We start from the raw sequence: 24,190 nt of genomic DNA, 5'->3' as shown, positions 1-24,190 counted from the left end.
ATCTTATTATGACTGATTAACTAATTACATATAACTTTTATGTTATTTGATTACGTTATGTATATTACTTAAATTTCTCGGACTGTTTAAACATCCGGACACCTTTAATTCTTTCACCCATGCATTATAAAAAAGTAATAATAATAATAATCGTAAATTAAAATATAAATCATATACGTAAGGTAGTAAATTGCCAACTCACATCAAGTCATATTAACTAGTTTGATTTGAGTGAACAGGATAAATGAGATTCAATATACAAATGGGATCAAACCTTCTTAACTATGTTCCATTTTAAAAGGCAAAAATAAATGGTAGTTGTAGCTAAAAGTGTTGTGGTTAAATTAATTCTAACCATGAATAAGTAGCATTCTTGAGATAAGCATTCACAATTTCTAACAGACCTTCTTCATCAAAATTAAATCATTCATAAATAAAATGTCCATTATTACAGTTCCATTTGAGGATCAATGTGATCAAATGACTTCAATCATTCGATCCTTCCTCTTTGAAAGAATAACATGACAATTGTATGAGATTTAACACATTATGACATGATACAGGGCGTAAATGTATCTCAAGAACCAGTGGTAACCGCTTAATTAGAATCCATACGATATAACCGACTTTTGCAAAAACCTAGCATAAATAGTTTCTTCTTCAAACAATGGAAGATTCAACACATAGCAAATCTCTCATCTTCTTGTATAGAACAAACAAACAAACAATTAGCAGTAGACACGAAAATGAAGTGAAGTTGACAGATTCCCTGGTATATGTAGAAAATAAATTGAAGCACGATAATTATTATTTTTTAATTAGAAGTAGAAGTAGAAGCACAAAAAAAAACAAATCATCAATTGATTGTAAGTTCTTAACGTAGACGTCTAGCTTCACGTTCAGATTCCATTAGGACCAAGATGTCATTTTCTCTGACTGGACCCTTAACGTTTCTAACAATGGTACGGGAGGTGTCTTCTAAGAATTCGACACGAACTTGGGTGACACCACCACGAGAACCGGTACGGCCTAGAACCTTGATAACCTTGGCTAGAGTGACTGGGGTCTTGGAATCCATATTTGCTGTGTTTTTAGTAGTTGGGAGGGGTGGTGAGCTGTATCTAAAAGAGTAGAACCGAAGAAGAGAAAAGAATGAAGTGTTGAAAAAAATTGAATCTTCTGTTTCGTCAACACAAAAATGAAATGGAAAAGTTGCGTCTGTTGAAATTTCAAATTCAGTAAAAGCCACGTTTTGTCCGGGTAACCTATTGTTGGTTACGTAAGTATTTGTTTGTCAGGTTTTGAGGGGTTTGAACATTAGCATCATATCATTCAATGGTTCCATCATGGAACATCAGTATTATTGAAACTTTCCTGAAAGAACTCTGCATTATACTTTTTCTATATAACAATTGGTTCAATGATCATTTCAAAATTTCTTGAGCGTAAACGGTCACCCAATCCCGATTCCGATTCTTAATGATTCTATGATATTGACACACTATTGAAAAGAAAAGATATACGAATAATTATACTTAGTATACAACAAACAGAAAGGAAAATGCCTCAAACTCGCTTGTATTCTTCCTTTTGGGTTCTTTCATTGAAATAATCAGCAAGGGAAAGGAACGGGAACTAAAAGGATTTGCATGCAGCAAATATCTTCTGCGATTTTTCTCTGGGATCTTCACTATTGCAGAACTAAAATCTTGACAGAAGGGGCACCTTCGAAACCCTGTGAATCAAAACACATTTAAATGGGTTTCAGGAACTGAGCAAACCTCATTGTTCGTTAGGGCATTATGCGTGTTTCTTGCTTGAGAAACGAGTTGTCTCAGGTATTTCAAGGTTAAGGTTGAGAAAATATTTGGTGTTATCCTGGTACTACTAAAGATCCTATTCCTATTTCTTTTATCCTCCTTTCAATTAGCGTCATGTTTGGTGTTTGACAGGTCGGTAGACTTCTCTGGTTCCCAAACTGTTGACGATGGGATCACTGTTCCCGCTGGCATACATGCTGGTTTTTATTATTTCGAACTGGTGACTGTCAACGGAGATATTACTGTTGCAGATAGTGGCAAACTTTGTTTTGGAGGTTACGGTGATTCGGGAAACTCCATCGATATTCTCTCTGGTACAGTGATAAATAATGGTCAAATGTATATGTCGAACTGGGATAATGATACTCTGTCCTTCAAAGGCGAAAACTTTTACAATTATAACTCTTTTGGCATTAGTACCTCTACAGATGGTATAGTCATTTCATTTTCATCAAATTTTGTTAATGAAGGGTTTATGTATATTTGGAACAACGATGTGCATACTACATTTGAAGGACCTGAATCAGGAATTATTAATAATGGTGTCATTACGTTCGAGGAAACCCCACCGACGATGTCCCCTTTGCTTGGTACAGGATGTACTGAATTTGACTATGGGGATCAGATAACTTTTGATGTTTCGGTCCCATTCAATCAAACTCTATATTTCCGCCCTGATCTTCAACGTTTACAACTAAATTTTACTGGACCACCTTTACCAGGTAACAACATTGTACTTCGAGGGTTTTCTGCAACATATAGCAGGCCGATTAGTGTGGATTATTATCCTGAAACCACAGATCCTGGATTGTTTAGTTATGCTTATAACAATGTGACTGGGATACTAAATTATATGACACCGGGTGGTACATTCATTTTCGATATTGGAACTGGGTTTAACGAAAGTATATTTGATTTGTCTAAACCTGGTACTATCACTTTAGGACTGCTTAATGTAGCACAAACGGTACCCTCAAACTGCCCAGCAGATCCCCATATTACAAATGGTAATTTGTTACCCTGTGGTGAACCTGGCTCACTACCAGACCCCGTGACGGTAGTTTCGTCTTATTATCAATACAATATAACTGAGGTACTTTCATATTATTCAACTACAGCATCTGACAGGTTACCTAGTACCGCGACAAATGTCTCATATTATATTCCGTCCCTTAGTATCCCTCCTCCTTCTACTACTACTGTTAGCTATGACGACTTTCTCGAAACCTTATTGATTTCCTATTACGCGACACCTCTCACATACATGGGCTTGACAAATGTACCATTTATTAGATCAACATATTATACATTAATTGCATTTCCGTCGCCATACACCACAACACTTACAACAGACAGTATGACCGTCTCGGGAGTGGTTTCATTTTACACTACTAGCGATAGTTTCAACTCGTTTACTGCTTCCTCAACTTCATATTTCACTAAAACTAAAAATGTCACCACTACGGTGACAGAGTATCCTATGGGGACAATTTACCCAACAAGCTGGATCTCCAAGCTGGTTAGTGGAACCTCAACAACTACTTATTCCACTTCAATAGAGACATATGTTGTGAAGACACAATCCTGATTTGTCTTTGTTAGGAAGCGTAAGTAAAGTAATATATAAGGTAAAATTATTTGTGTACTATATATGGCAAATCAAGAATGCTGTTTGTTAAACAAGATGAAGTTATCACTAACCCTCATCAACTACGATACGTGCTGGAGAGAAGAATATATATGTTCTTGTCTATTATGTGATGTTTAGTACGGTTTGATCTGGAATTTCTAAACATTACCCAGTTGTTATTTTTCTTAGGTTTGGAAAATTTTTGGACATTGACATAAAACCTTCTCGATTACTCATTTACTGGAGGCATCTTGTTAGTTCGAGTTCAACCCATATAAGAGAATCACTTCATATTATTCTACTCGCCAATGTCGTCTGTAGAAGAGCTGACCCAATTGTTTAGCAAAGTGGGATTTGAAGATGCTAAGATCAAAGAAATCACTAAAAATAAGAAAGTTTCCGATTCTTTGTCAAATTTGATTAATCAAGCGCCAACCAATTATACGTGGGATAAGCAATCAAGAGCTTTGATCCATAACTTGGCTTCTTTGGTTAAAGGGAGCGAGTTACCTTCCTCTGAATTGATCGTCGAGGGAATATCTAACGGTGATTTGAAAACAGCATTGCAAGTCAATGCTGCCTTTAAATACGTGAAAGCCAAGGGTGTAGACTCTACTAAGACTGATATGAATGAAAACTCAGGTGTGGGTATTGAAGTCACCGAACAAGATGTGAGAAACTCCGTGATAAAATATATTCAAGATAATCTTGAAAATATTCAAAATGAACGTTACAAATTGGTTCCAGGGATTTTTGCCAATATTAAAAACTTACCTGAATTGAAATGGGCTGATCCTCGTTCGTTTAAGCCTATTATTGACGAAGAAATATTGAAAGTCTTGGGTCCAAAGGATGAAAGAGATTTAGTTAAGACAAAGAAAAAGAACACTGATAATGCAAAAAAAAATGGGAAAAAGAATACATCCAATGCCAATGAAAAGAACAACAATAATAAATCAGAGGAAAGAACTATGTTCAATGAAGGTTTTCTTGGAGATCTTCACAAGGTTGGTGAAAATCCACAAGCATATCCTGAATTGATGGTAGAACATTTGAAAGCTACTGGTGGTAAAGTCCGTACCAGGTTCCCACCAGAACCAAATGGTTATTTACATATTGGACATTCCAAAGCTATTATGGTCAACTTTGGCTACGCTAAATATAATGACGGTGTTTGTATTCTAAGATTCGATGATACCAACCCAGAGGCTGAAGCTCCTGAGTATTTTGAATCTATTAAGAGAATGGTTAGTTGGTTAGGTTTTGTTCCATGGAAGATTACTTACTCAAGTGATTACTTCGATAAACTATATGACTTAGCAGAAGTATTAATAAATAATGATAGAGGTTATATTTGTCATTGTACTGCCGAAGAAATTAAACGTGGTCGTGGTATTAAGGAAGATGGAACACCAGGTGGTGAAAGATCTGCTTGTGTCCATCGTAGTAATTCCATTGAAACAAATTTGAAGGAATTTAGAAATATGAGAGACGGTGTTTATAAGCCAGGCGAAGCTACTTTAAGAATGAAGCAAGATCTAACCTCTCCAAGTCCACAAATGTGGGATTTAATCGCTTATAGAGTCCTAAATGCCCCTCATCCAAGAACCGGCACTAAATGGAAAATTTACCCAACTTATGATTTCACTCATTGTTTGGTGGATTCTTTTGAGAATATCACTCACTCTTTATGTACAACGGAGTTCCGTCTTTCAAGAGAAAGTTATGAATGGTTATGTGACCAAGTTCACGTGTTTAGACCAGCACAAAGAGAATATGGTCGTTTAAATATAACTGGTACAGTATTATCTAAGAGGAAGATTGCTAAACTTGTTGATGAACATCACGTAAGAGGTTGGGATGATCCAAGATTGTTTACCTTGGAGGCTATTCGTAGACGTGGTGTCCCACCTGGAGCAATTCTATCGTTCATTAACACTTTAGGTGTCACTACGAGTACAACAAATATTCAAGTGGCTAGATTTGAAAATTCCATCAGAAAATACTTAGAGGATTCTACTCCAAGATTAATGTTCATTCTTGATCCTATTGAAATTGTGGTAGATAATTTACCAGAGGATTACGAGGAAATTCTTTCTATACCATATAGAGCTGGTACTCCAGAATTCGGTGACAGAACAGTTCCATTCACTAAAAGATTTTACATTGAAAGATCAGATTTTTCGGAAGTATCTGATGATAAAGAGTTTTTTAGATTAACTCCAACTCAGAATGTGGGTCTAATTAAAGTACCACATACTGTTTCATTCAAGAGTGTGGAAAAAGACTCTAATGGAAAAATCACTAAAATACATGTCCATTACAATAATGAAGCTCAAGAAGGTAAGCCAAAGAAACCTAAGACCTATATTCAATGGGTACCAGTTTCTGAGAAGTTTGAGTCTCCTATTAGAGTCTCTGAGACTAGAGTATACAACCAATTGTTTAATTCAGAAAATCCATCGTCTCACCCAGATGGTTTCTTAAATGATATTAACGTTAACAGTGAACTGATTCACGATAACTCTATCATTGAGCATAATTTTAAGCATGTTATTAAGGAAGGTCCATGGGTAGTTGATTCTGTTAAGAACTCTGATTTCTACGTCGATGAAGATAAGACTGGGAAGGAAGTTCATAGATTTCAAGGTATGAGAGTTGGGTATTTCACTTTAGATAAGGAAAGCACACAAGATAAGATCATCTTAAACAGAATTGTCAGTTTGAAGGATAGCTCCAAATAGAGGTGTTACTCTTTCATTAATGATTTTAATCTTTGGAATTTATTCCAAGTACATACTGTAGATCGTATATTTTAATATATATGTATATTTTTATTTGTCAACGCATTAATATTTTCTTTTATCGTACTCATAAGTTCCCTATGGAGGGGTTTCAGTTCATTCTAAATTAACAAATTTTGTCAAATTTTGAATCAACATAACACCCATTCCTTAACAACGTTTTACATAACTTTGGCATAATTTCAACTTGGAGTGGCTCTACTGGAAATCTTTCACCATCTACAGAGATTATACTGTCAGAAATCTTCGGTATCATTTTATATGCTGTAATTTTTGAATGGATAACTTCAGGATGTAAAACATGAGACCCTTTATCTAATGAAAGTAATATTGGTGTAATCTTAGTAATAGGTGTCCTTACGTCTGTTATTATTAGGTCGAACGTACCATCACTAGGCAATGCAGCTGGAAAGAAGTTTGTGTCTGCAGAGATATAAGGCATCTTACCAGTATAGAATATGTTCAAATTTTCTGTAATCTCAGGATTGAGCCTTTCCCAATCATCTGGAATACCATCTCTCAGCGGATATTTTAGTTCAAAATCCCCCTCCGTTACAGTATATTCTAGGGGATCTTTGCAACGTGAATTTGGCACTCTTTCATTAGAACGTTCAGATTCTAATTCAGCTCTCCTCTTATGTTTCAAATAATGATCCTTTAACTCTTGCTTAGATTTGCTAGCATATCGAACAAATATATCACAAGGGTATTTCTTTCCCTGGAATACATTATAGGCAACACCGAGGTTGAATCTTATTGGACCCATCCATCTGATAAATTCTGTATTGATATCTGATTCCGCTATCACACCAAATGTTTGACTCAAGAAAGACAGTCTTGGACAATCATCCATATACGATACTTGAGAACAGCACATCAAATCGATTCTTCTTTCGACGGATTTTAGTAGACATAATGCTGCATGAGATGGATTATCTGTCCAATGGCAAGATATACTCATTGCATTCCCTGATCCGCATGGTACTTGTGTTATAGTCAGCTTGTTAAAAGCATCAGCTCTATCAGGTCTCTGGTATAACCCATTGATCACTTCATATGGGATCCCATCACCAGAGGCACAAGCAATAACGTCATATTTGGTTATATCTAAATCTTTTGCAATATCTAATGCATGGCGAGAATATTTAGTATGGATAATCTCTAGTGAACAGTTAGATGCTATTAAGATTGGTTTTGCCTTCTTTTCGAATAATAGTTTTGCCTTTCCCTTACCGCCATGTGGGTTAATAATGACCAGTATTGATCTGTTACGATTAACATTCTTATAACTTCTAAGCATGATCTCCTCCACCACACTCTTATTTGTTGTCATAGATGGTATATAACTAATGGAAAGGTTTATCTTCTTTGCTACTATGTCGTCCCCAGAGGGTATAACAAATGATAGCTCAATAGAGTACTCGTTCCTATCGAAATTTTTCAATTGGAAACTTTCAATTTGTTCCCCATTTTCATTCTCAGAAAGAAATGGTGTCCTTAGTTCCTTATTCGTTTCTTGTCCTTCTTCCATTAACTTTGTAGAACTTCTTGATGAAATATTTGATGAGGATGACGGTTGTCTTATATCAGCACAGAACTTGTTAGGAGGTACTTTCGATTCATTAAGGTATCTTGCGTTAAGAATTCTACCATATGGTATCAAAGTATTCATCGGAATTAAATTCTCAATGGAAGTTTCATTTTCTAGATCATCGAGACAGGCGATGCAACTGATTAACGAGGTAGAAGATTCACTCCTTCCGGCGGTATCTTCCTTAGAGTCGCTTTGCTCCGTGATGGAATGGCATATATTATGCTCCGATTGAATTAAAATACCTTCATCTGTAAGAATGGCTTTGCTATAACTTGCATTTAAAGTAAGCAATAAGTTTTGTGCACTGCTAGTGTTGCTTGAATTTTCCATCTGTTAAACTACGCCTACTTCTCTCGTGGTGACTTAATGTATACGGGAAAGATGAGGTGTTTACTATATCTGTTCAGCAATGCTTATTAGAATAAAGACTAGAAAACAATCTAGTTATGAATAATAGGTCGTTACAGTTAATGATCGGTATATTTTTTTTCATCCTGGCTAGAAATTGTATTGTGCTATTTTATGTAGTTTATTCCGCGGAAAAGACGGACCCTTGCATCTCGGTCCGAAGAAAAGAAAGACACCCACGATATTAAGAACCGTGATGATAAACAGGTATTATATATGATTATTTCTAAAGCACGATAACTATTTCGATATTATATGATAAACAATGTTTTTTGAGGTTTCATGGCGTTTTTTTATTTAAAGATGAAAAAAAGCAAATTAATATTTAGGCAAATGGGACACTTTCATTACTCCGGAGATAGGTGTATCTCAAATAATGTAGTATTTCCCTTTTAACTCCGGAAAAATGTAACGAACATAGAACTGAAATTTTGAAATATTGAATGTTCAACCAGTTGAACATAACTAAAGGATGTCCATTCTGTCAAACATGTCCCTTATTTGTTGGAAGACAGAATCGGATGAAGTACCAAGACTCTTTGCCAAATCAGCCGGAGAAATTTGTTCTTGATGATGTTTTTTGTTATCCTTGTGATCTTCTTCACCATCATGTTTCTTGTGATCCTTGTGATCTTCTGGGTGATGAGGACCATCGTGCTTCTTGTGGCCGCCGTGGTCATCTGGATGATGAGGACCAGCATGATCTTCTGGACGGTGGTGTCTTTCTGGGTCATGAGGACCGTGTGGACCATCATGTTTCTTGTGATCCTTTGGGCCATCATGATCTTCTGGACGGTGATGTCTTTCTGGGTCATGAGGACCGTGTGGACCTCTTGGACCATCGTGATCTTCTGGACGGTGGTGTCTTTCTGGGTCATGAGGACCGTGTGGACCATCATGTTTCTTGTGATCCTTTGGACCATCATGTTTCTTATGATCCTTTGAACCATGCTTCTTACCCTTATGTTTCTTATGGTCACAACCCCCCTTCACTTTGATGTCTTCCTCTTGGGATTTTTTATTCCATAAATCGTCCAAGTTACCACCAGCACCGTTAAAGATTAATTTATTTGGAGTTCCCTCTGGTAAATCAAACAAGACATCCTTGGAACTATAGTTAATCAATTTCTTTTTCATTTGAGCAGGTGTCAATTCAGTTGGATCGAAGAATTCAGAATCTGAACCTGGTTGTAAAGATAGGAAATAAGTCAACAAACCGGCAACATGAGGAGAAGCCATCGATGTACCTGACAAAGTGGCAGTTGCATCATCATCCCCAATGTATGTAGATAAGATGTTCAAACCTGGTGCGAAGATATCGACACATTTCCCCCAGTTGGAGAAATAAGCTCTATCATCACTTAAAGTAGAAGCACCAACGGTAATGGCTCTTTCAGCAGATGCGGGAGATGTGTTACAAGCGTCTTGATTTTCATTACCTGCAGCAACGGCAAAGTGAATACCAGCATCCACAGCGGCATTAACGGCAAGATCCAAAGTTGGAGATTTACCACCACCAAGAGACATGTTAGCAGTAGAGCCCTTGAAACCCTTCTTCTTTTCCTTAGCAGCCTTAATATGAGATTCAGCGGCGAATTCAACCCCTTTAATGACATCAGACATGGAACCAGACCCATTTGATCTTAATACTTTAACGGCGACGACTTCTGCGTTCTTAGCAACACCATAATGAGTAGAAGCAATGGTACCAGCACAATGAGTCCCATGGCCGTTACCATCAATGTCTTTATCATTCAATGGGATAGTCTTCCCCCAAACGGCTCTCTTGTTGAAATCATTATGCTCGGTATTAATACCAGTGTCAATGACATAACAAGTGACACCTTTACCAGCATCATCATCGTATAAGTACTTGTTAAAGGATCCCAAGTTTAATCTTTCTCTGTGCGAAATTCTTGCCAACCCCCATGGAGCATTATTTTGATTATCGAATTCAGTAGCTTGTACCAATGAATCCTTTTCCACGTATTCCACTAATGGGTTCATTCTAATTAATTCCAAGACTTCATCGGTGAAATAACCGACATACCCGTTCAACAAATTAGAAATGTTGAAAGTGGTTAAGATACCACCTTGGTTGATAGATTCATCCTCGATAGCGGAAGCAGAAAAGAATTTATCGTCCTTGGGCAACTTAGCAGCGGATTCCAGTTGAATTTGATTGATTAATTCCTTGTGGAAGTCGACTTCTTCGGGCAAGATGGATTTCTTAAAGACGACAATGTAGCGGTTTGGAATAATGTTGGAGTTGGCGTTGGAGTTGGCGGACGCACCGGAAACGACAGGATAAGGTGTTGGGGTGACTAGGGGGGCCATCTTCAAATTGACAGAGTCCTGAACACTCTTGCCAATCTTCCTGGCGGACTCGATGATCTGTTCGGAGTACTTGGCAACGACATCTGTGATATCGTTGAATTTCTTGTTGTTGATGGCAAGTTTGTCCTTATCCTCCTTGGCAAGGTTAGGGATGACTAAAGCGGAGCCCAGAGCAGCGAGAGCGGCGATAGGAAGAACGGTCTTCTCGATCTTCATAGTTTCGTTATTATAGTAGTAGTAAGTAGTAGCTTGCTGTTATTACCAAAGTGGGGAGTGGAAGGTAACAACGGTTTGTGCTAGATGGCTGTTTATAAATGGGGAGGAGTGATCGTCATGGGGGGCTTGGCATTTTCTTTATCTGAAGATGCACCCGTTCTTTGTCTTCTCCGAGGGTTACCCGCAGGATATCAGAGACATCGTGCCCCACGACTGTTTACAACATGTTGATAGCTACATGTTGCTGTCCACGTTGGTCACCTCTGTTCTGACTCCCTGGCACTCCTGGAACACTCTCTTGAAGGGGAAGCAGATGTATTGACCATCCTCGAGCAATTGGCACTGGAACTGCGTCAATTGGAACTGTCGGCAGCCGTCTCCGGTTTCTGCGTCTGTCTCTCCGGTTCTGTTGTTACTCAATGCTGTCTTGACACGTATATCGTCTTTACCGAACACTACTACAGGGGGGGCCATCTCGACTTTTTTCCTTCTTTGTCTTGTCTGGTTCTCTATATGTGTTTGATACTTGATGGAGTGTCAATATTGCCATTTTCTGGGTACTGAAAAAAAAATAATGTAACCGTTTTTGAGACTTGAACAGTTTGATTGTTCAATGGGTCCATTTACTCCCTGGAAAGTCAAACGAGAATAATTATAGAGATCAACAATGACAATTGACAAGTCTGTCTTGCAACAAGTTTACAATTCCACTTGTACGACAAGAGATTACAAGTACACATATGGAACCGCAGGGTTCCGTGACAAGGCCTCCAAGTTGGACACAGTCATGTTCGCTACAGGTATTATCGCATGTTGGAGATCAATGGTTCTTTGTGGCACCCCCGTGGGTGTCATGGTTACCGCTTCTCATAATCCACCCTTGGATAACGGTGTCAAAGTGGTGGAACCTACGGGTGCCATGTTGATCCAAGAATGGGAACCCCTTACTACTAAATTGGCTAATATCGCCGCAAATGAATCTTTCGAGAAAGTATACGATTTTATATTGGAAGTCTCGAAGGACCCAAAGTTTCCCTTCCAGGAAAACAAACCAAGTTTGATCATTGGCCATGATTCTAGAGAATCTTCACCAAGATTGACCAAATTGTTAGTAAATACTGCAGTGGAGATTTATAATGCTGACATTCATAATTATGGACTGGTCACCACTCCTCAATTGCATTTCATTACGAGTCTATGGAATGCTAAATACAATAAGAACACAAATGATGTCATTTCAGTCGATAATTATTATAATTATTTTAATGCCAGTTGGTCGAAATTTCAAGAATTGTACGATTTTAACTCTTTTAAATCATTTGAAAACCTTATTATTGATTCCGCAAATGGTATTGGGGGACCTAAAGTGACTGATCTGATTTCCACTTGGCCATCAACTCTTCGTGGAAACGTTTCCATCATCAATAATAGTTGGGAAAATCCAAATTTATTAAATAATGATTGTGGTGCTGATTATGTCAAAACAAATCAAAAATTACCAAAGGGTATCCAAAATCCAAGTAATTTAAATTTACATTGTTCCTTCGATGGTGATGCTGATAGAATTGTATTTTATTACATTTCAGAAGTTGATCAAAAATTTCATTTATTAGATGGTGACAAGATTGCTACTCTATTCGCTAAATTTTTATCAAACTTATTGAAGGAAACTAATTTAACTGATAAATTAAAATTAGGTGTTGTTCAAACCGCTTATGCTAATGGATCATCCACAAATTACCTAACTAACGTTCTAAAGGTTCCAGTATCATGCACAAAGACCGGTGTGAAGCATCTTCATCATGAAGCATCTACTAAATATGATATTGGTATTTATTTTGAAGCTAATGGTCATGGTACCGTCTTATTTAGTGAAAGATTTCAACAAGTTCTGCAAAATGAACCAAAAACAACTGCCACACAAACTTTATTATTATTTCAGAAAATAATTAACCAAACTGTTGGTGACGCCATGGCTGACATGTTGGGTGTCATTACGGTTCTTTCTGTGTCAAAAATTACACCAAGTCAATGGGATCAAGGCTACAAAGATTTGCCCAACAAACTAGCTAAAGTTATTGTGCCAGATAGATCTGTCTTTATTACTACTAATCAAGAAAGACAATTGACTTCGCCAGTAGGTTTGCAAGAAAAGATTGATGTTGCAGTTAGTAAAGTCACTAATGGAAGGTCGTTCGTTAGAGCAAGTGGGACTGAGGATGCTGTTAGAGTGTATGCTGAAGCTGCAACTCAAGAGGAAACAGAAAAATTATCCCAAGAAGTTTGTAAGTTCGTTTTAAGCAGTGTCTCCAATTAGTGACAGCCTCGTAGATATAGATTAGATATATATATTTTCAATGTCAACTCATTATTCAAATAAAAGGACGAACGCGAAACAACCGTGTTATATCTTTTTACGCGTCGAGAGGCATATTTTTCAATGCTTTGAAGAAACGAAAGTATCTCAGGTTACTACTATATTTCAAAGTAAGCACAAGAGAGAAACCGAAAGGAAATATATAACCAAGTGAAGTACAGAAAAGATGGATGCTTTAATGGAAAAAATGGCTGCAGTACAAGGGGAAGAAGAAGATCCAAATAAGGAACTTTCAATTGATGAAGAATATGAACTATGGAGATCAAATGTTCCCTTGATGTACGATTTCGTCAGTGAAACGAGATTAACTTGGCCATCACTTTCTTTGGAATGGCTTCCACAGGAAAAGTCTGCCCAAGCGCCTAATAGACAAGAATTAATAATTGGAACTCACACCTCAGGTGAGGAAGATAACTATTTGAAAATTGCTGCAATTGATCTACCAAATGATATTATTCCAAGTACTGAAAAACTTGAAGACCAACAGAAGGGGGAAACCACCACCAAATCTAATATTAAAATTATCAAGAAATTTAAACATGAAGAGGAAATAACTCGTGCTCGATATATGCCACAGAACTCAAATTTGGTCGCAACGATTAATGGTTCAGGAAAAGTGTTCTTATATGATCGTTCAAAGGATAAACACTCTGGGTTAGTCTCAACCTTTGAATATCATAAGGAAAATGGATATGGTCTATCGTTCAACTGCAATGACGCCGGAAAGCTTTTGAGTGGATCTGACGATGGAACCATCGCATTATGGAACGTTAACAACTCTAATAGCAGTCCAATATATGTGTGGTCTTCAGTACATTCCGATATTGTTAATGATTGTAAATGGAGTAATTTTGATCTAAATGTCTTTGGGTCCGTATCTGAAGATAGTACATTGCAATTACATGATCAAAGGGAAAAAGATACATTTACAAGCCAATTCAAAGTTGATGCACCATTCAACACGCTGGCCTTTAGTAAACATTCACAATATCTATTTGCTGCGGCAGGAACAGATTCACACGTATATTTATTCGATAGAAGGGATATATCTCGTCCATTACATTCCATGGCTGGACATGATGGTGCAGTAACTAATATGGAATTTTCTCCAGACCAAGATGGGATATTGATGACAAGTGGTGAGGATAGAAGGGCAATAATTTGGGATATATGCGACATTGGTGTAGAACAGATTCCAGATGACGCTGAAGATGGTGCACCGGAAGTTTTAATGATCCATGCAGGCCATCGAAGTGCTATTAACGATTTTTCGATGAATCCAAATATACCGTGGTTAATGGCTAGCTCTGAAGAAGAAAACATTATTCAAGTTTGGAAGTGTTCGCATAAGTTGCCAAGAGTGGGTGGCACCCCAACAGTCTCTGTATCTCAATTAGAGTAAGTAGCGGCCATGCCGACAAAAATTGTGTAATTCTATAATTTCAGAGTAAATTTGAATATTTACATAAAGAGCACTTTTTGAATCTAATTGTTAGTCTACAAATATTAATATTAAATAAAACGTATCTGTTTAAATATTGTTTTAATATTCACTGAAGTTGAGTCAGGATTCTTCACTTCAGATCATAAAAGGTTTTTAGAAATACGTATTACACTATTTCCTGGATGCAAGCCAATTGAAAAAATCCGCAAAGAAGTTTGGACCAAATTTGGACTTAGACATCCAAGATTTTGTTGTATTTGAATATTGGTCGATCAATTTATTGTAAGCGTTTGTCTCATCAGTCGAGGATGCCACATAAATCTTGCTGAAAAATAATGATGCAGAGGAGGAAAGTGTGTAATATAGTTGTGGATGTTGACCAGGTTTTTCAGTTAATAGCTTTTCATGCAGTTTCTTTAGATACTCCAAAACTTCTACCGGGTTAGCACTATTTTTGAAAGTTGAACTTTTTATTTTAAAAATTCTTGTCTTCAGTAGTTTCGAGACCTTATCTGCTAGAGATTTATCTAAAGTTTTTTGAACGCATGTAACCATGGGTTCAACAAATGAAATGAGGTTCACAAACTTTTGGGAATGATCAGCAGTCTGTAATTTCTCTACATATTTCACGTAGACAGTAAGTAGATCGACAACTCTACTTTTAAAAGCAATAACGTTTTCACGAGACTCTTTAGCCTCAATTTTTCTTTGATTACCAGTTGATGTTGTAGATAACGCCTCTTTCCGACGCTTGAAGATTTCTGATAACTGGTCATCTAGTAGCATCATTTTTTCATCGTCCATGGATTCTTCATCACTGTCATCATCATCATCATCCATGTCGGAATCTGAAAGAGCCTCCAGTTTTGCTACGTCGACTTCACCCTTATCATTGACAATATTTTCTGGTAAATTCAATGCTTTTGCAAGCGCACTTGTTGCTTCCTTATCGATATTATTGACTTCAGCAGTATCCAGCGAATCGTCTTCGTCGTCTATTTCACTCTCTTCACTCTCTTCGGACTCCTCACCGCTAACATCCTTCTCCTCTGATTGGTTGCTTTCACCTTCTTGCTCGTCTTCAATTTCCTCGTACTCATCGGCACCTTCAAATAAGTGAGCAAAACCTTGTTTATTTTCTCTTGCCTTTAAAACGTCCAGTAAAATATTTAGCTCTTCTTTGCCCACATTAGTTATAAATTGCTCCCATACCATCAGACTTAACTTTCTTAACACAGCCTTTTTCTGTGCTAATAAAGAGAGTAGTATTTCGGTAATACCAACCAATGACGTCGATTCTGTATCACCTTTATGCTCTTTGTAGAATTCAATCAATTCCTCTATCGTAGATAAAGATTCTGTTTCTCCGGAGAATAGTTGAAGCAAACACATAGACAACAATGATTCCAACCCATTCAATTGTGGAGATTGTGGTGACTTGATAATTTTAACAATTACATCGCATGCATCATTCTTTATCTTACCTAAATTTTCATCCAATTTATTAACAAGTTCAAACTTCCCAGTCCTTTCCTTCTTAAGAATTATATCTAATGCATAATATTGCCAGGAATGGTGTGGTTCTTTTGGAATAACTGAGGTTAGCTCGGCTAAAATAGAGGAAAATCTTTCTTTTGCCAATTCATTTAAAGGCTCATTTTCCTTTGCGAAGAAGGCCCATTGAATTAATGGATCTAATAATGGAGTTACTATGGCATCATATTCTAAACCAGTTTTGTGAGTACGGACGATGTGAAGAAGAGTATCCAAAACGTAACGATTTTTTTGCTTATTTTCTGATTTCTCGGAAATGTTTGATGTGAAGAGGTCGAATAAATCAGCCAACGTTTTGACATCAAGGGGGTGGATGCTGATTAGTTTACTGATCGTTTTCGATTTAGTTAGCTTGTCAAAATTAATTGATCCTGAAGGACCAAATACCATTGCGTTTACACATTTAACTAATTTATTGGAAGAATCCTCCTGACAGACTTCAATAATGGTATTTAAAGCATTTTGAGACATTTTGTGCAATAGACGTTTGGAGTCTGTTGATTGATTGATTAATGACCTCATGAAATTATGACTAAAACAATTATTCAATTGAGTCTGGCTAACAACTTTTATTGTTTTAATAAAAATCAAAAAACCGAGGTACTTTCTTTCACTGGAAGCCTTTTCATTGAAAAAAGACTCATCGACGACCATCTGCCAAAATTCAGGAAACTCAATATGCTTAGGTAGCTCATTGTTATTCTTTTTCCTCTTCTTCGAAATATGTTGAGTATTTGATGCGGTTGTGTGCTTTCCCGAAATCAATATTGGTAGCAGTATATCCCACACAAAGTGCAATCTTGGGTTCCAATTAGATGCGTTCTGTTTTTTGGAATTTTCATATCCTTCACTTGGTTGTGTGACTGAAGAATCACGTAATACCTCCGTTAAAAGAGGTAGATTACCTCTCGATAATGGATCATTATTTTTCCAACCTGGATTCTTAAATTCAATCGAGCTTGTATCAAGTTTATTGTCGTTGGTATCGCCATACAAGATAGTCAGATAAACTGCTAATCCTTCACTAGTCAAGCTCAAGTTGTGTGAATCCAGAAGGGAAAGGATTGATAAATAAGTATCCTTATTTGCATATGGTAATAATTTCTGGATTGTTTGAAATAATGTGAACAGACAAGATTCCTTTATCCAATTTTTCTTTAAGGCCAAGTCTACCACTTCATTCATGAATTTGAATGCAAATGGGGTAATTTCGGTTTTGCCGTCCTTCTTAGTTAAAAATACAGAACTGAAAACAGGCTCATTTGTCACAGCTTGTAAACCAAACATTTTACCAAACAATAACCCTCTTTCATCTCTTCCTTTTTTCTTCTTCAATGCACCCTTTTCATTTGCATTTGTATCCAATGATAATGTCTTGGATAATAACTGGAGGAAATCATCAATAGTTTGTAGTCCTTCTGGTGCATTTTCCTTCATAGACAACGCTAAGTTGATAACCTCAGTTAAACATAGTGAAAACCCTAATCTAGCACTAGAACGATCTGATGCAAGCCCTTTGATCAATCTGTTAACGACGTAGGTCCATTCCTCTGTTTCGTCCGGCAATAATAAATTTGTAAGTTCTTTCACTAAAGATATCGCAGCTTGGAATCTTTCTTCTTGCAGGTCAGAGGCCAATTTGTAAAACAAATCTCTGTTTACCTTGGTGACCATATTAATTAATGCTATGGCTCAGGGTGATGGATTAACTGTAATCTTTTGTCACCAAGTTCGAGATGTCGTTATATTTTTTTTTTCAGAGAGGAGAATTGATTAAATTTTTTGTCCGCAGTTGCTAACATTATAAATATGTTAATTTATTTTGCGGCTAAAGCAAGAGTTTAGCCAGTCTTTGAAAAAAATCATCATTTTGATGCTGTTCTGGGTGTGCATTTTTATTTTAAGCATTTAAAGTAGAGAAAATAAAATATTTATATTATTGATTATAAATCTAGTAGCTTATCAATTTAGAAAATGTAAAAAATAATAAAGTATATGTTTCAAAAGTAAATAATAAAATATTGTTCTTCAAATTTTGATTACAATTCTCAAACGTACAAAAGGAAGCTATAAAATGTTATTGTATTTGAACTAGACATTCTTATTCATTAATCAAATTTTAGTGACAATTCGAAACCGAAAACTATGAAATTGAAAAATGGAGGTCCATATGATTCCTCCTTTTAGCAACTTTAATTCGAGGATTGGTTGAATCGTAGTATTAACTACATATATATATATATATGTGGATGAACCGTCCTCAGTCATATGCATTTATATCAATGTTCAAATACAAAAAAAACAAAATGAAATTAAGTCTGTACATGTTAGGAAGCTAGCTTTTCAAATTGTGAGTAAAATTGACCCTTCAAAAGATCAAGTTTCTTATAATTCTTTTGAGAGAGGAGATCAGCATCCTGTATGAAGAAGTTTATTTGTGATAATATCGGGGTTTTATCATTCTGGATAAATCCTTTCGACTTATTATTAAAATTGTTTACCAGTATATTTAATTGATCACTTATTTGAACAATGTCCTCTTTGGTTTGTTCTTGTCTAGATAATTTGATGGGCGACAGAGGATAATTTAACGGCACAGTTATAATGAATTTTAAATTGGCGACACCCAGAATTTTTCTATTCCTTAACATAAACCCATAGGAGGTGGAATTCTTCCCTTTCTTAAATAATTTGAATGAATCTGATCCCAACATAGTTATACATTGGTCGATTTGTGCCTGACGAACCTTTAAATTCGCCTGATCTAGTTCATTTGGATTGACGTATACTGTTACTTTTGAATCCTTACCATTCCTCCTACGACTATCATTCGGCCTTCTCTGTGCAGAAGCGTTGCTTTTACCCAGAGAGTTTCGAGTGTCGTTTCTGGCACCATCAGTTGACAGCTCACTTTCCTTGTTATTTCTTCTTCTATTCCTGAAGTTGTTTCTCTTCTTCGTGCTTCCAGATGCAGCAGTATTGTTTATTGGGGTACTCATTATCCGCAGTTCAACTTCAGTTTGCGCTATAAGTTGCTCAAGCTGCCTCTTACTTATTTCATTCTTCCTAGCAATAGTTAGTTCTTGTATCTGGCAATGGATTTTTCAGTCCTTGACGACCCTTCGAACCCTGTCAGCATCCAATTTGACATTTCCATTAGTCATAGAAGCCGTTTCCATTGGCCAGCACACTGGGCTCAGAAAGCGTCGCACAGCACGCGCTATTGTCGAAATTCCATGGGATTTGAGTTCTCGAGGAATTGCATTGCAAAAGTGAAAAAGTAATAGTACTCACTCAGTCATAGTCGCTCACAAGCTAACCGTATTATTAATCTGAAAAATTTTCAACAGGTTAGTGTTAAGTATATATATATATGTACATATAAGGGGAGGATACAGCACACCGCCTACTTAAATTCCTTTCGCTGTCTAATAGAACCAAGATAAATAGACTCACGAGTCATCCATAGGAAAAGAAATGTTCTCAAGAAATGCAAGAACAACGGCTAAGAGGTCGTTGGCGTCTTACGCCAAATTCGCTAACGTACCAAAGAACTTACAATCCCGTACACCACCATACGCTAAGCTTTTAGCAAACTTGGAAAAGGTTAAAAAGATAACAAATAATACACCTTTGACTCTGGCTGAAAAGATCCTGTATTCCCATTTATGTGATCCTGAAGAATCGTTGACCTCATCTAACCTCGAGGACATTCGTGGGAAGGAATACTTGAAGCTATATCCCGATCGTGTAGCTATGCAAGATGCTTCCGCTCAAATGGCAATGTTACAATTCATGACAACTGGGTTACCTGACACTGCCGTCCCTGCTTCATTCCATTGTGATCATTTAATCGTTGGTAAGAATGGTGAGGCAAAGGATTTACCATCATCCATTGAAACTAATAAAGAAGTTTTCGATTTCTTGGAAAGTTGTGGTAAGAAATATGGTATTCAATTTTGGGGACCAGGTTCAGGTATTATTCATCAAATCGTCTTGGAAAACTTCTCTGCTCCAGGTTTAATGATGTTAGGTACTGATTCACACACTCCAAATGCTGGTGGGTTAGGTGCCATTGCCATCGGTGTTGGTGGTGCTGATGCTGTAGATGCATTGACTCATACTCCTTGGGAATTGAAGGCTCCTAAAATATTAGGGGTTAAATTAACTGGTCACTTGAGTGGATGGTCTGCTCCAAAGGACGTCATTAGTAAGATTGCCGGTATGTTAACCGTGAGAGGTGGTACTGGCTATATAGTAGAATACTTTGGTGAAGGTACCTCAACTTTATCATGTACTGGTATGGCTACCATTTGTAATATGGGTGCCGAAATTGGTGCTACCACTTCTACATTTCCATACCAAGACGCTCACAAACGTTATTTACAAGCTACTGGTAGAGGTCCAATTGCTGAAGCAGCTGATGTTGCATTAAACGAATATGGATTCCTAAGACCTGATAAGGGTGCCCAATATGATAAGGTTATTGAAATTAATTTATCCGAATTGGAACCTCATGTCAATGGACCATACACCCCTGATTTATCTACGCCAATTTCAAAATATGCTGAAACAAGCTTAAAGGAAAAATGGCCACAAAATATTTCTGTTGGGTTAATTGGTTCATGTACTAACTCATCATATCAAGATATGAGTCGTGTGGTGGATTTGGTTCAACAAGCTGCTGCTGCCGGTTTAAAACCAAAGATTCCATTTTTTGTCACGCCAGGTTCTGAACAAATTAGAGCCACTTTGGAAAGAGATGGTATTATCCAAATCTTTAAAGATAATGGCGCTAAAGTGTTAGCTAATGCCTGTGGTCCATGTATTGGTCAATGGGATAGAGAAGACGTCCCAAAGGCTACAAATGAAGTCAACTCTATCTTCACATCTTATAACAGAAATTTTAGAGCTAGAAACGATGGTAATAGAAATACAATGAACTTTTTAACTTCTCCAGAAATTGTTACAGCAATGATTTATTCTGGTAATGCCCAATTCAATCCATTAACTGATGCCATCAAGTTAGATAATGGTAAAGAGTTTAGGTTTCAAGCTCCAACTGGGGATGAATTACCACAAAAAGGTTTTGAACATGGTAGAGACGAATTTTATCCAGATTTGGAACCAACTTCAAATGCAGATGTTGAAATTAAGGTTTCTCCTGAATCTGATCGTCTACAGTTATTGTATCCATTCGATGCTTGGAGTGGGAAGGAATTGAAGACCACTGCTCTTATGAAGGTGGAAGGTAAGTGTACCACAGACCATATCTCTGCTGCTGGTGTTTGGTTGAAATATAAAGGTCATTTGGAAAATATCTCTTATAACACTTTAATTGGTGCTCAAAATAAGGAAACTGGTGAAGTTAACAGAGCTTATGATATTGATGGAAAGGGCTATGATATCCCAGGTTTAATGATGAAATGGAAGGAAGAAGGTAGACCTTGGACTGTTATCGCGGAAGATAACTATGGGGAAGGTTCTGCTAGAGAACATGCAGCTTTATCTCCAAGATTCTTAGGAGGGCAAATAATCCTTGTAAAATCCTTTGCTAGAATTCACGAAACTAACTTAAAGAAACAAGGTATGTTGCCATTGACTTTTGCTGATGCCGCTGATTATGATAAAATTACAGCTGGTGACATCTTGGAAACCTTAAATCTTGTAGACATGGTTGCCAAGGACGGTAATAATGGTGGTTTCTTGGACGTTAAAGTTACTAAACCAGATGGTACTTCTTTCATTATTAAGACCAAGCATACAATGTCTAAAGATCAAATTAACTTTTTCAAGGCCGGTTCAGCCATCAATTACATTGGTAACATACGAAGAGCTGAAAAGGCTGCTAGAGAGAGCAAGCAATGAGGAACAATACAAATTGCAAACTAGTCAATTATTATTTATTTGGATCTCTTCACAGTTAAATGAAGAAATCTTCATATAGGAGTTATCTTTATTATTATAACCTTTAGTTTATTTATATAAGTTACAGTAAAGGGCAGTAATTAGAAAGCATTTCTCATATTTATTCGTCATCATGTTCATTATCCCCAATATATAACGCTATATATATATATATATACTTTACCGAAAGTCTAGTTAATTAATTCCCCCGTTTTTCTTCAGTTCATTCATTGCCTGAATACCTTGCAATCTTTCTTCATACAAAGCAGCCAATTTCCCGACCTTACTGCCCGCCTTAATATCAGAAAATCCTTCTTTTGAAAATTTAGTTGCATTTACGCTGTTCATTTTAATCATATTTTTCCTTTTCTCTTGCAGCTCCTTATCAAATCGTTGAAATTTATCATCAACTCTGATATTAATTACCAAATCATCAACTTTTGTATCACGCAATCTACTCCTACTAGCAGGTTGAATATCGTTATTTTCATTATTGTCATTCTCATCCGTGACCATATCTTTAATGGAATTACTTGTTTCCATCTCAGACTTCTTACTTGCTGTTCCCAAAGAGGGTAATGAAGAATCACTACCAATTCTTAAGGATACATTTGATGTCTTATTTCTCAAAGGTGGAGTAAAATCTGGAACCTTAGTTATGGATGATTGGGACGATACACGCTTAACGAACCCTGCCTTTGTAGGACTAGAACTACGACTTGAGCTAGTTTCATATTTTGTTGGACTCAACTTCCTTGGTTTGGGTAACTTAGGCGGTAGAGATGGGATATTCGATTGCTGTTGTGAAATGATCCTAACACCTCCTGTAGCTGAAACCGTTCTTCCCGTCCTTGCTTTGGGTGATGGACTGCGGATATCGGGTATTGGAGCAGACGAACTGTTTCCTTCCACATTAATGGTATTCTTAATTTGATCAAAATGATCCATCATATTCTTTATAAATCTTGTACCAATGACTAAACGATCATTATTCTTAATTGAGATTTTCTCCTGACATAAAGTTGGTGTAAGCGATTTACTCAATGATCTGGAGTCATGCTTTGTAACATCTGCATTTGTCAGAATATTAATAAAAAGTGGGAAAATGGTAATTATTAGATCATAATACTGATTGTATTGTATTATATCCTTGAATGTGTTGAATGTATAGTCGAAATCGTCTTGGATGGGTAAAGGTATCATTGAGATCGGAAATAAAGGTTTTGCCTTCTTTTTCAAGAAATGTAAAAATATTGATGCTAAGGAATATACATCCCATTGGGACAAATCAATGTAGTTATTCCTTTCAATGACATCCAGGAATATATTCACTTTCTTATATGAACCTGGTCGTTGAAACACTAATTCATATTTGATCGAATCAATCTTTAATCTTTTGAATATCTTGTCAAATATTAGCTGTCTATATTGTCTTCGCCCAATTGAAGTCAATCTCTGAAAATAGCTTTCTGGAACATCAATATATTCATTAATTTCGTAGTCATGTAAATAAACATTCAATGAAATTCGTAGTCTTGTAATATCAATCATTGCAGCCAGAGAGGTAAGGTCGGCAACATGAACGATTGACGGATTTTGGGATGAGCTAGTTCCTTGTGGTACGTCTTCAATAGTATTATTATTATTTCCTCGTAAGAAATTAATGTTCATTGCATTTGATAAGACCTGATAAACCGTCCTAACAAAAAAGGATTCATGCACAATAAAGGTCTTCTGAAGAAACTGTCTAGCCTCTCGAGGTAGCTTAGAAAACATTTTGATTCCGTATACCCAACTGATTTTCTTGGAGGAGAAGCCTGAGGAGAAGACTACTAAAGAGTAAGGTGATGAGGGCAATGTCGAGATTAATCTATCCATCAATTCATCAATTAACAAGTCATAGACCTGTTTATCACCAATCTCTTCTGGCGATGGCAAATAAGTAGAGTCAAATACATAGATGGAATGTCCTGTGATTGGATCCACAGAATATGATTTAAAAAAAATATTGTTGATGTTGATATCAATCATGTGAATTCCTTTTAGTTTTTCTCCTACAATAAAAACTGGCAGATAATGAGAGCACTTCCAATAACGAG

The 24,190-nt window shown here is 36.7% G+C and overlaps 12 protein-coding genes across 12 annotated transcripts; 5 read left to right on the top strand and 7 right to left on the bottom strand.

The window, feature by feature from the left end:
* Positions 1-874: 874 nt before the first annotated feature.
* On the bottom strand, positions 875-1,078 carry RPS28A (40S ribosomal protein eS28; the record flags this gene model as incomplete). Its single annotated transcript, XM_003676818.1, has 1 exon — positions 875-1,078. One exon carries the CDS (start codon positions 1,076-1,078, stop codon positions 875-877), a length of 204 nt encoding a protein of 67 aa, XP_003676866.1.
* Positions 1,079-2,157: 1,079 nt separating this feature from the next.
* On the top strand, positions 2,158-3,408 carry NCAS0F00250 (uncharacterized protein; the record flags this gene model as incomplete). The annotated part of the gene is made up of 1 exon (XM_003676817.1): positions 2,158-3,408. The coding sequence occupies one exon, from the start codon at positions 2,158-2,160 to the stop codon at positions 3,406-3,408; it is 1,251 nt and encodes a 416-aa protein (XP_003676865.1).
* Positions 3,409-3,758: 350 nt separating this feature from the next.
* GLN4 (glutamine--tRNA ligase) lies at positions 3,759-6,194 on the top strand (the record flags this gene model as incomplete). The annotated part of the gene is made up of 1 exon (XM_003676816.1): positions 3,759-6,194. The coding sequence occupies one exon, from the start codon at positions 3,759-3,761 to the stop codon at positions 6,192-6,194; it is 2,436 nt and encodes an 811-aa protein (XP_003676864.1).
* Positions 6,195-6,360: 166 nt separating this feature from the next.
* On the bottom strand, positions 6,361-8,178 carry LCB4 (sphinganine kinase LCB4; the record flags this gene model as incomplete). The annotated part of the gene is made up of 1 exon (XM_003676815.1): positions 6,361-8,178. The coding sequence occupies one exon, from the start codon at positions 8,176-8,178 to the stop codon at positions 6,361-6,363; it is 1,818 nt and encodes a 605-aa protein (XP_003676863.1).
* Positions 8,179-8,721: 543 nt separating this feature from the next.
* On the bottom strand, positions 8,722-10,809 carry PRB1 (proteinase B; the record flags this gene model as incomplete). Its single annotated transcript, XM_003676814.1, has 1 exon — positions 8,722-10,809. One exon carries the CDS (start codon positions 10,807-10,809, stop codon positions 8,722-8,724), a length of 2,088 nt encoding a protein of 695 aa, XP_003676862.1.
* Positions 10,810-11,043: 234 nt separating this feature from the next.
* SOM1 (Som1p) lies at positions 11,044-11,283 on the bottom strand (the record flags this gene model as incomplete). The annotated part of the gene is made up of 1 exon (XM_003676813.1): positions 11,044-11,283. The coding sequence occupies one exon, from the start codon at positions 11,281-11,283 to the stop codon at positions 11,044-11,046; it is 240 nt and encodes a 79-aa protein (XP_003676861.1).
* Positions 11,284-11,476: 193 nt separating this feature from the next.
* PCM1 (phosphoacetylglucosamine mutase PCM1) lies at positions 11,477-13,126 on the top strand (the record flags this gene model as incomplete). Its single annotated transcript, XM_003676812.1, has 1 exon — positions 11,477-13,126. One exon carries the CDS (start codon positions 11,477-11,479, stop codon positions 13,124-13,126), a length of 1,650 nt encoding a protein of 549 aa, XP_003676860.1.
* Positions 13,127-13,352: 226 nt separating this feature from the next.
* On the top strand, positions 13,353-14,588 carry HAT2 (Hat2p; the record flags this gene model as incomplete). Its single annotated transcript, XM_003676811.1, has 1 exon — positions 13,353-14,588. One exon carries the CDS (start codon positions 13,353-13,355, stop codon positions 14,586-14,588), a length of 1,236 nt encoding a protein of 411 aa, XP_003676859.1.
* A 213-nt stretch (positions 14,589-14,801) lies between these two features.
* Positions 14,802-17,858, bottom strand: POL5 (DNA-directed DNA polymerase; the record flags this gene model as incomplete). Its single annotated transcript, XM_003676810.1, has 1 exon — positions 14,802-17,858. The coding sequence occupies one exon, from the start codon at positions 17,856-17,858 to the stop codon at positions 14,802-14,804; it is 3,057 nt and encodes a 1,018-aa protein (XP_003676858.1).
* Positions 17,859-18,511: 653 nt separating this feature from the next.
* Positions 18,512-19,183, bottom strand: SMU2 (Smu2p; the record flags this gene model as incomplete). The annotated part of the gene is made up of 1 exon (XM_003676809.1): positions 18,512-19,183. The coding sequence occupies one exon, from the start codon at positions 19,181-19,183 to the stop codon at positions 18,512-18,514; it is 672 nt and encodes a 223-aa protein (XP_003676857.1).
* Positions 19,184-19,661: 478 nt separating this feature from the next.
* Positions 19,662-22,052, top strand: ACO2 (aconitate hydratase ACO2; the record flags this gene model as incomplete). The annotated part of the gene is made up of 1 exon (XM_003676808.1): positions 19,662-22,052. One exon carries the CDS (start codon positions 19,662-19,664, stop codon positions 22,050-22,052), a length of 2,391 nt encoding a protein of 796 aa, XP_003676856.1.
* A 234-nt stretch (positions 22,053-22,286) lies between these two features.
* On the bottom strand, positions 22,287-24,122 carry ECM25 (Ecm25p; the record flags this gene model as incomplete). Its single annotated transcript, XM_003676807.1, has 1 exon — positions 22,287-24,122. The coding sequence occupies one exon, from the start codon at positions 24,120-24,122 to the stop codon at positions 22,287-22,289; it is 1,836 nt and encodes a 611-aa protein (XP_003676855.1).
* Between the last annotated feature and the right edge of the window lie 68 nt (positions 24,123-24,190).

The sequence above is a fragment of the Naumovozyma castellii genome, chromosome 6, assembly GCF_000237345.1.
Source record: "Naumovozyma castellii chromosome 6, complete genome".
Lineage (NCBI taxonomy): Eukaryota > Fungi > Ascomycota > Saccharomycetes > Saccharomycetales > Saccharomycetaceae > Naumovozyma > Naumovozyma castellii.
This window is presented reverse-complemented; position numbering and strand designations above follow the sequence as displayed.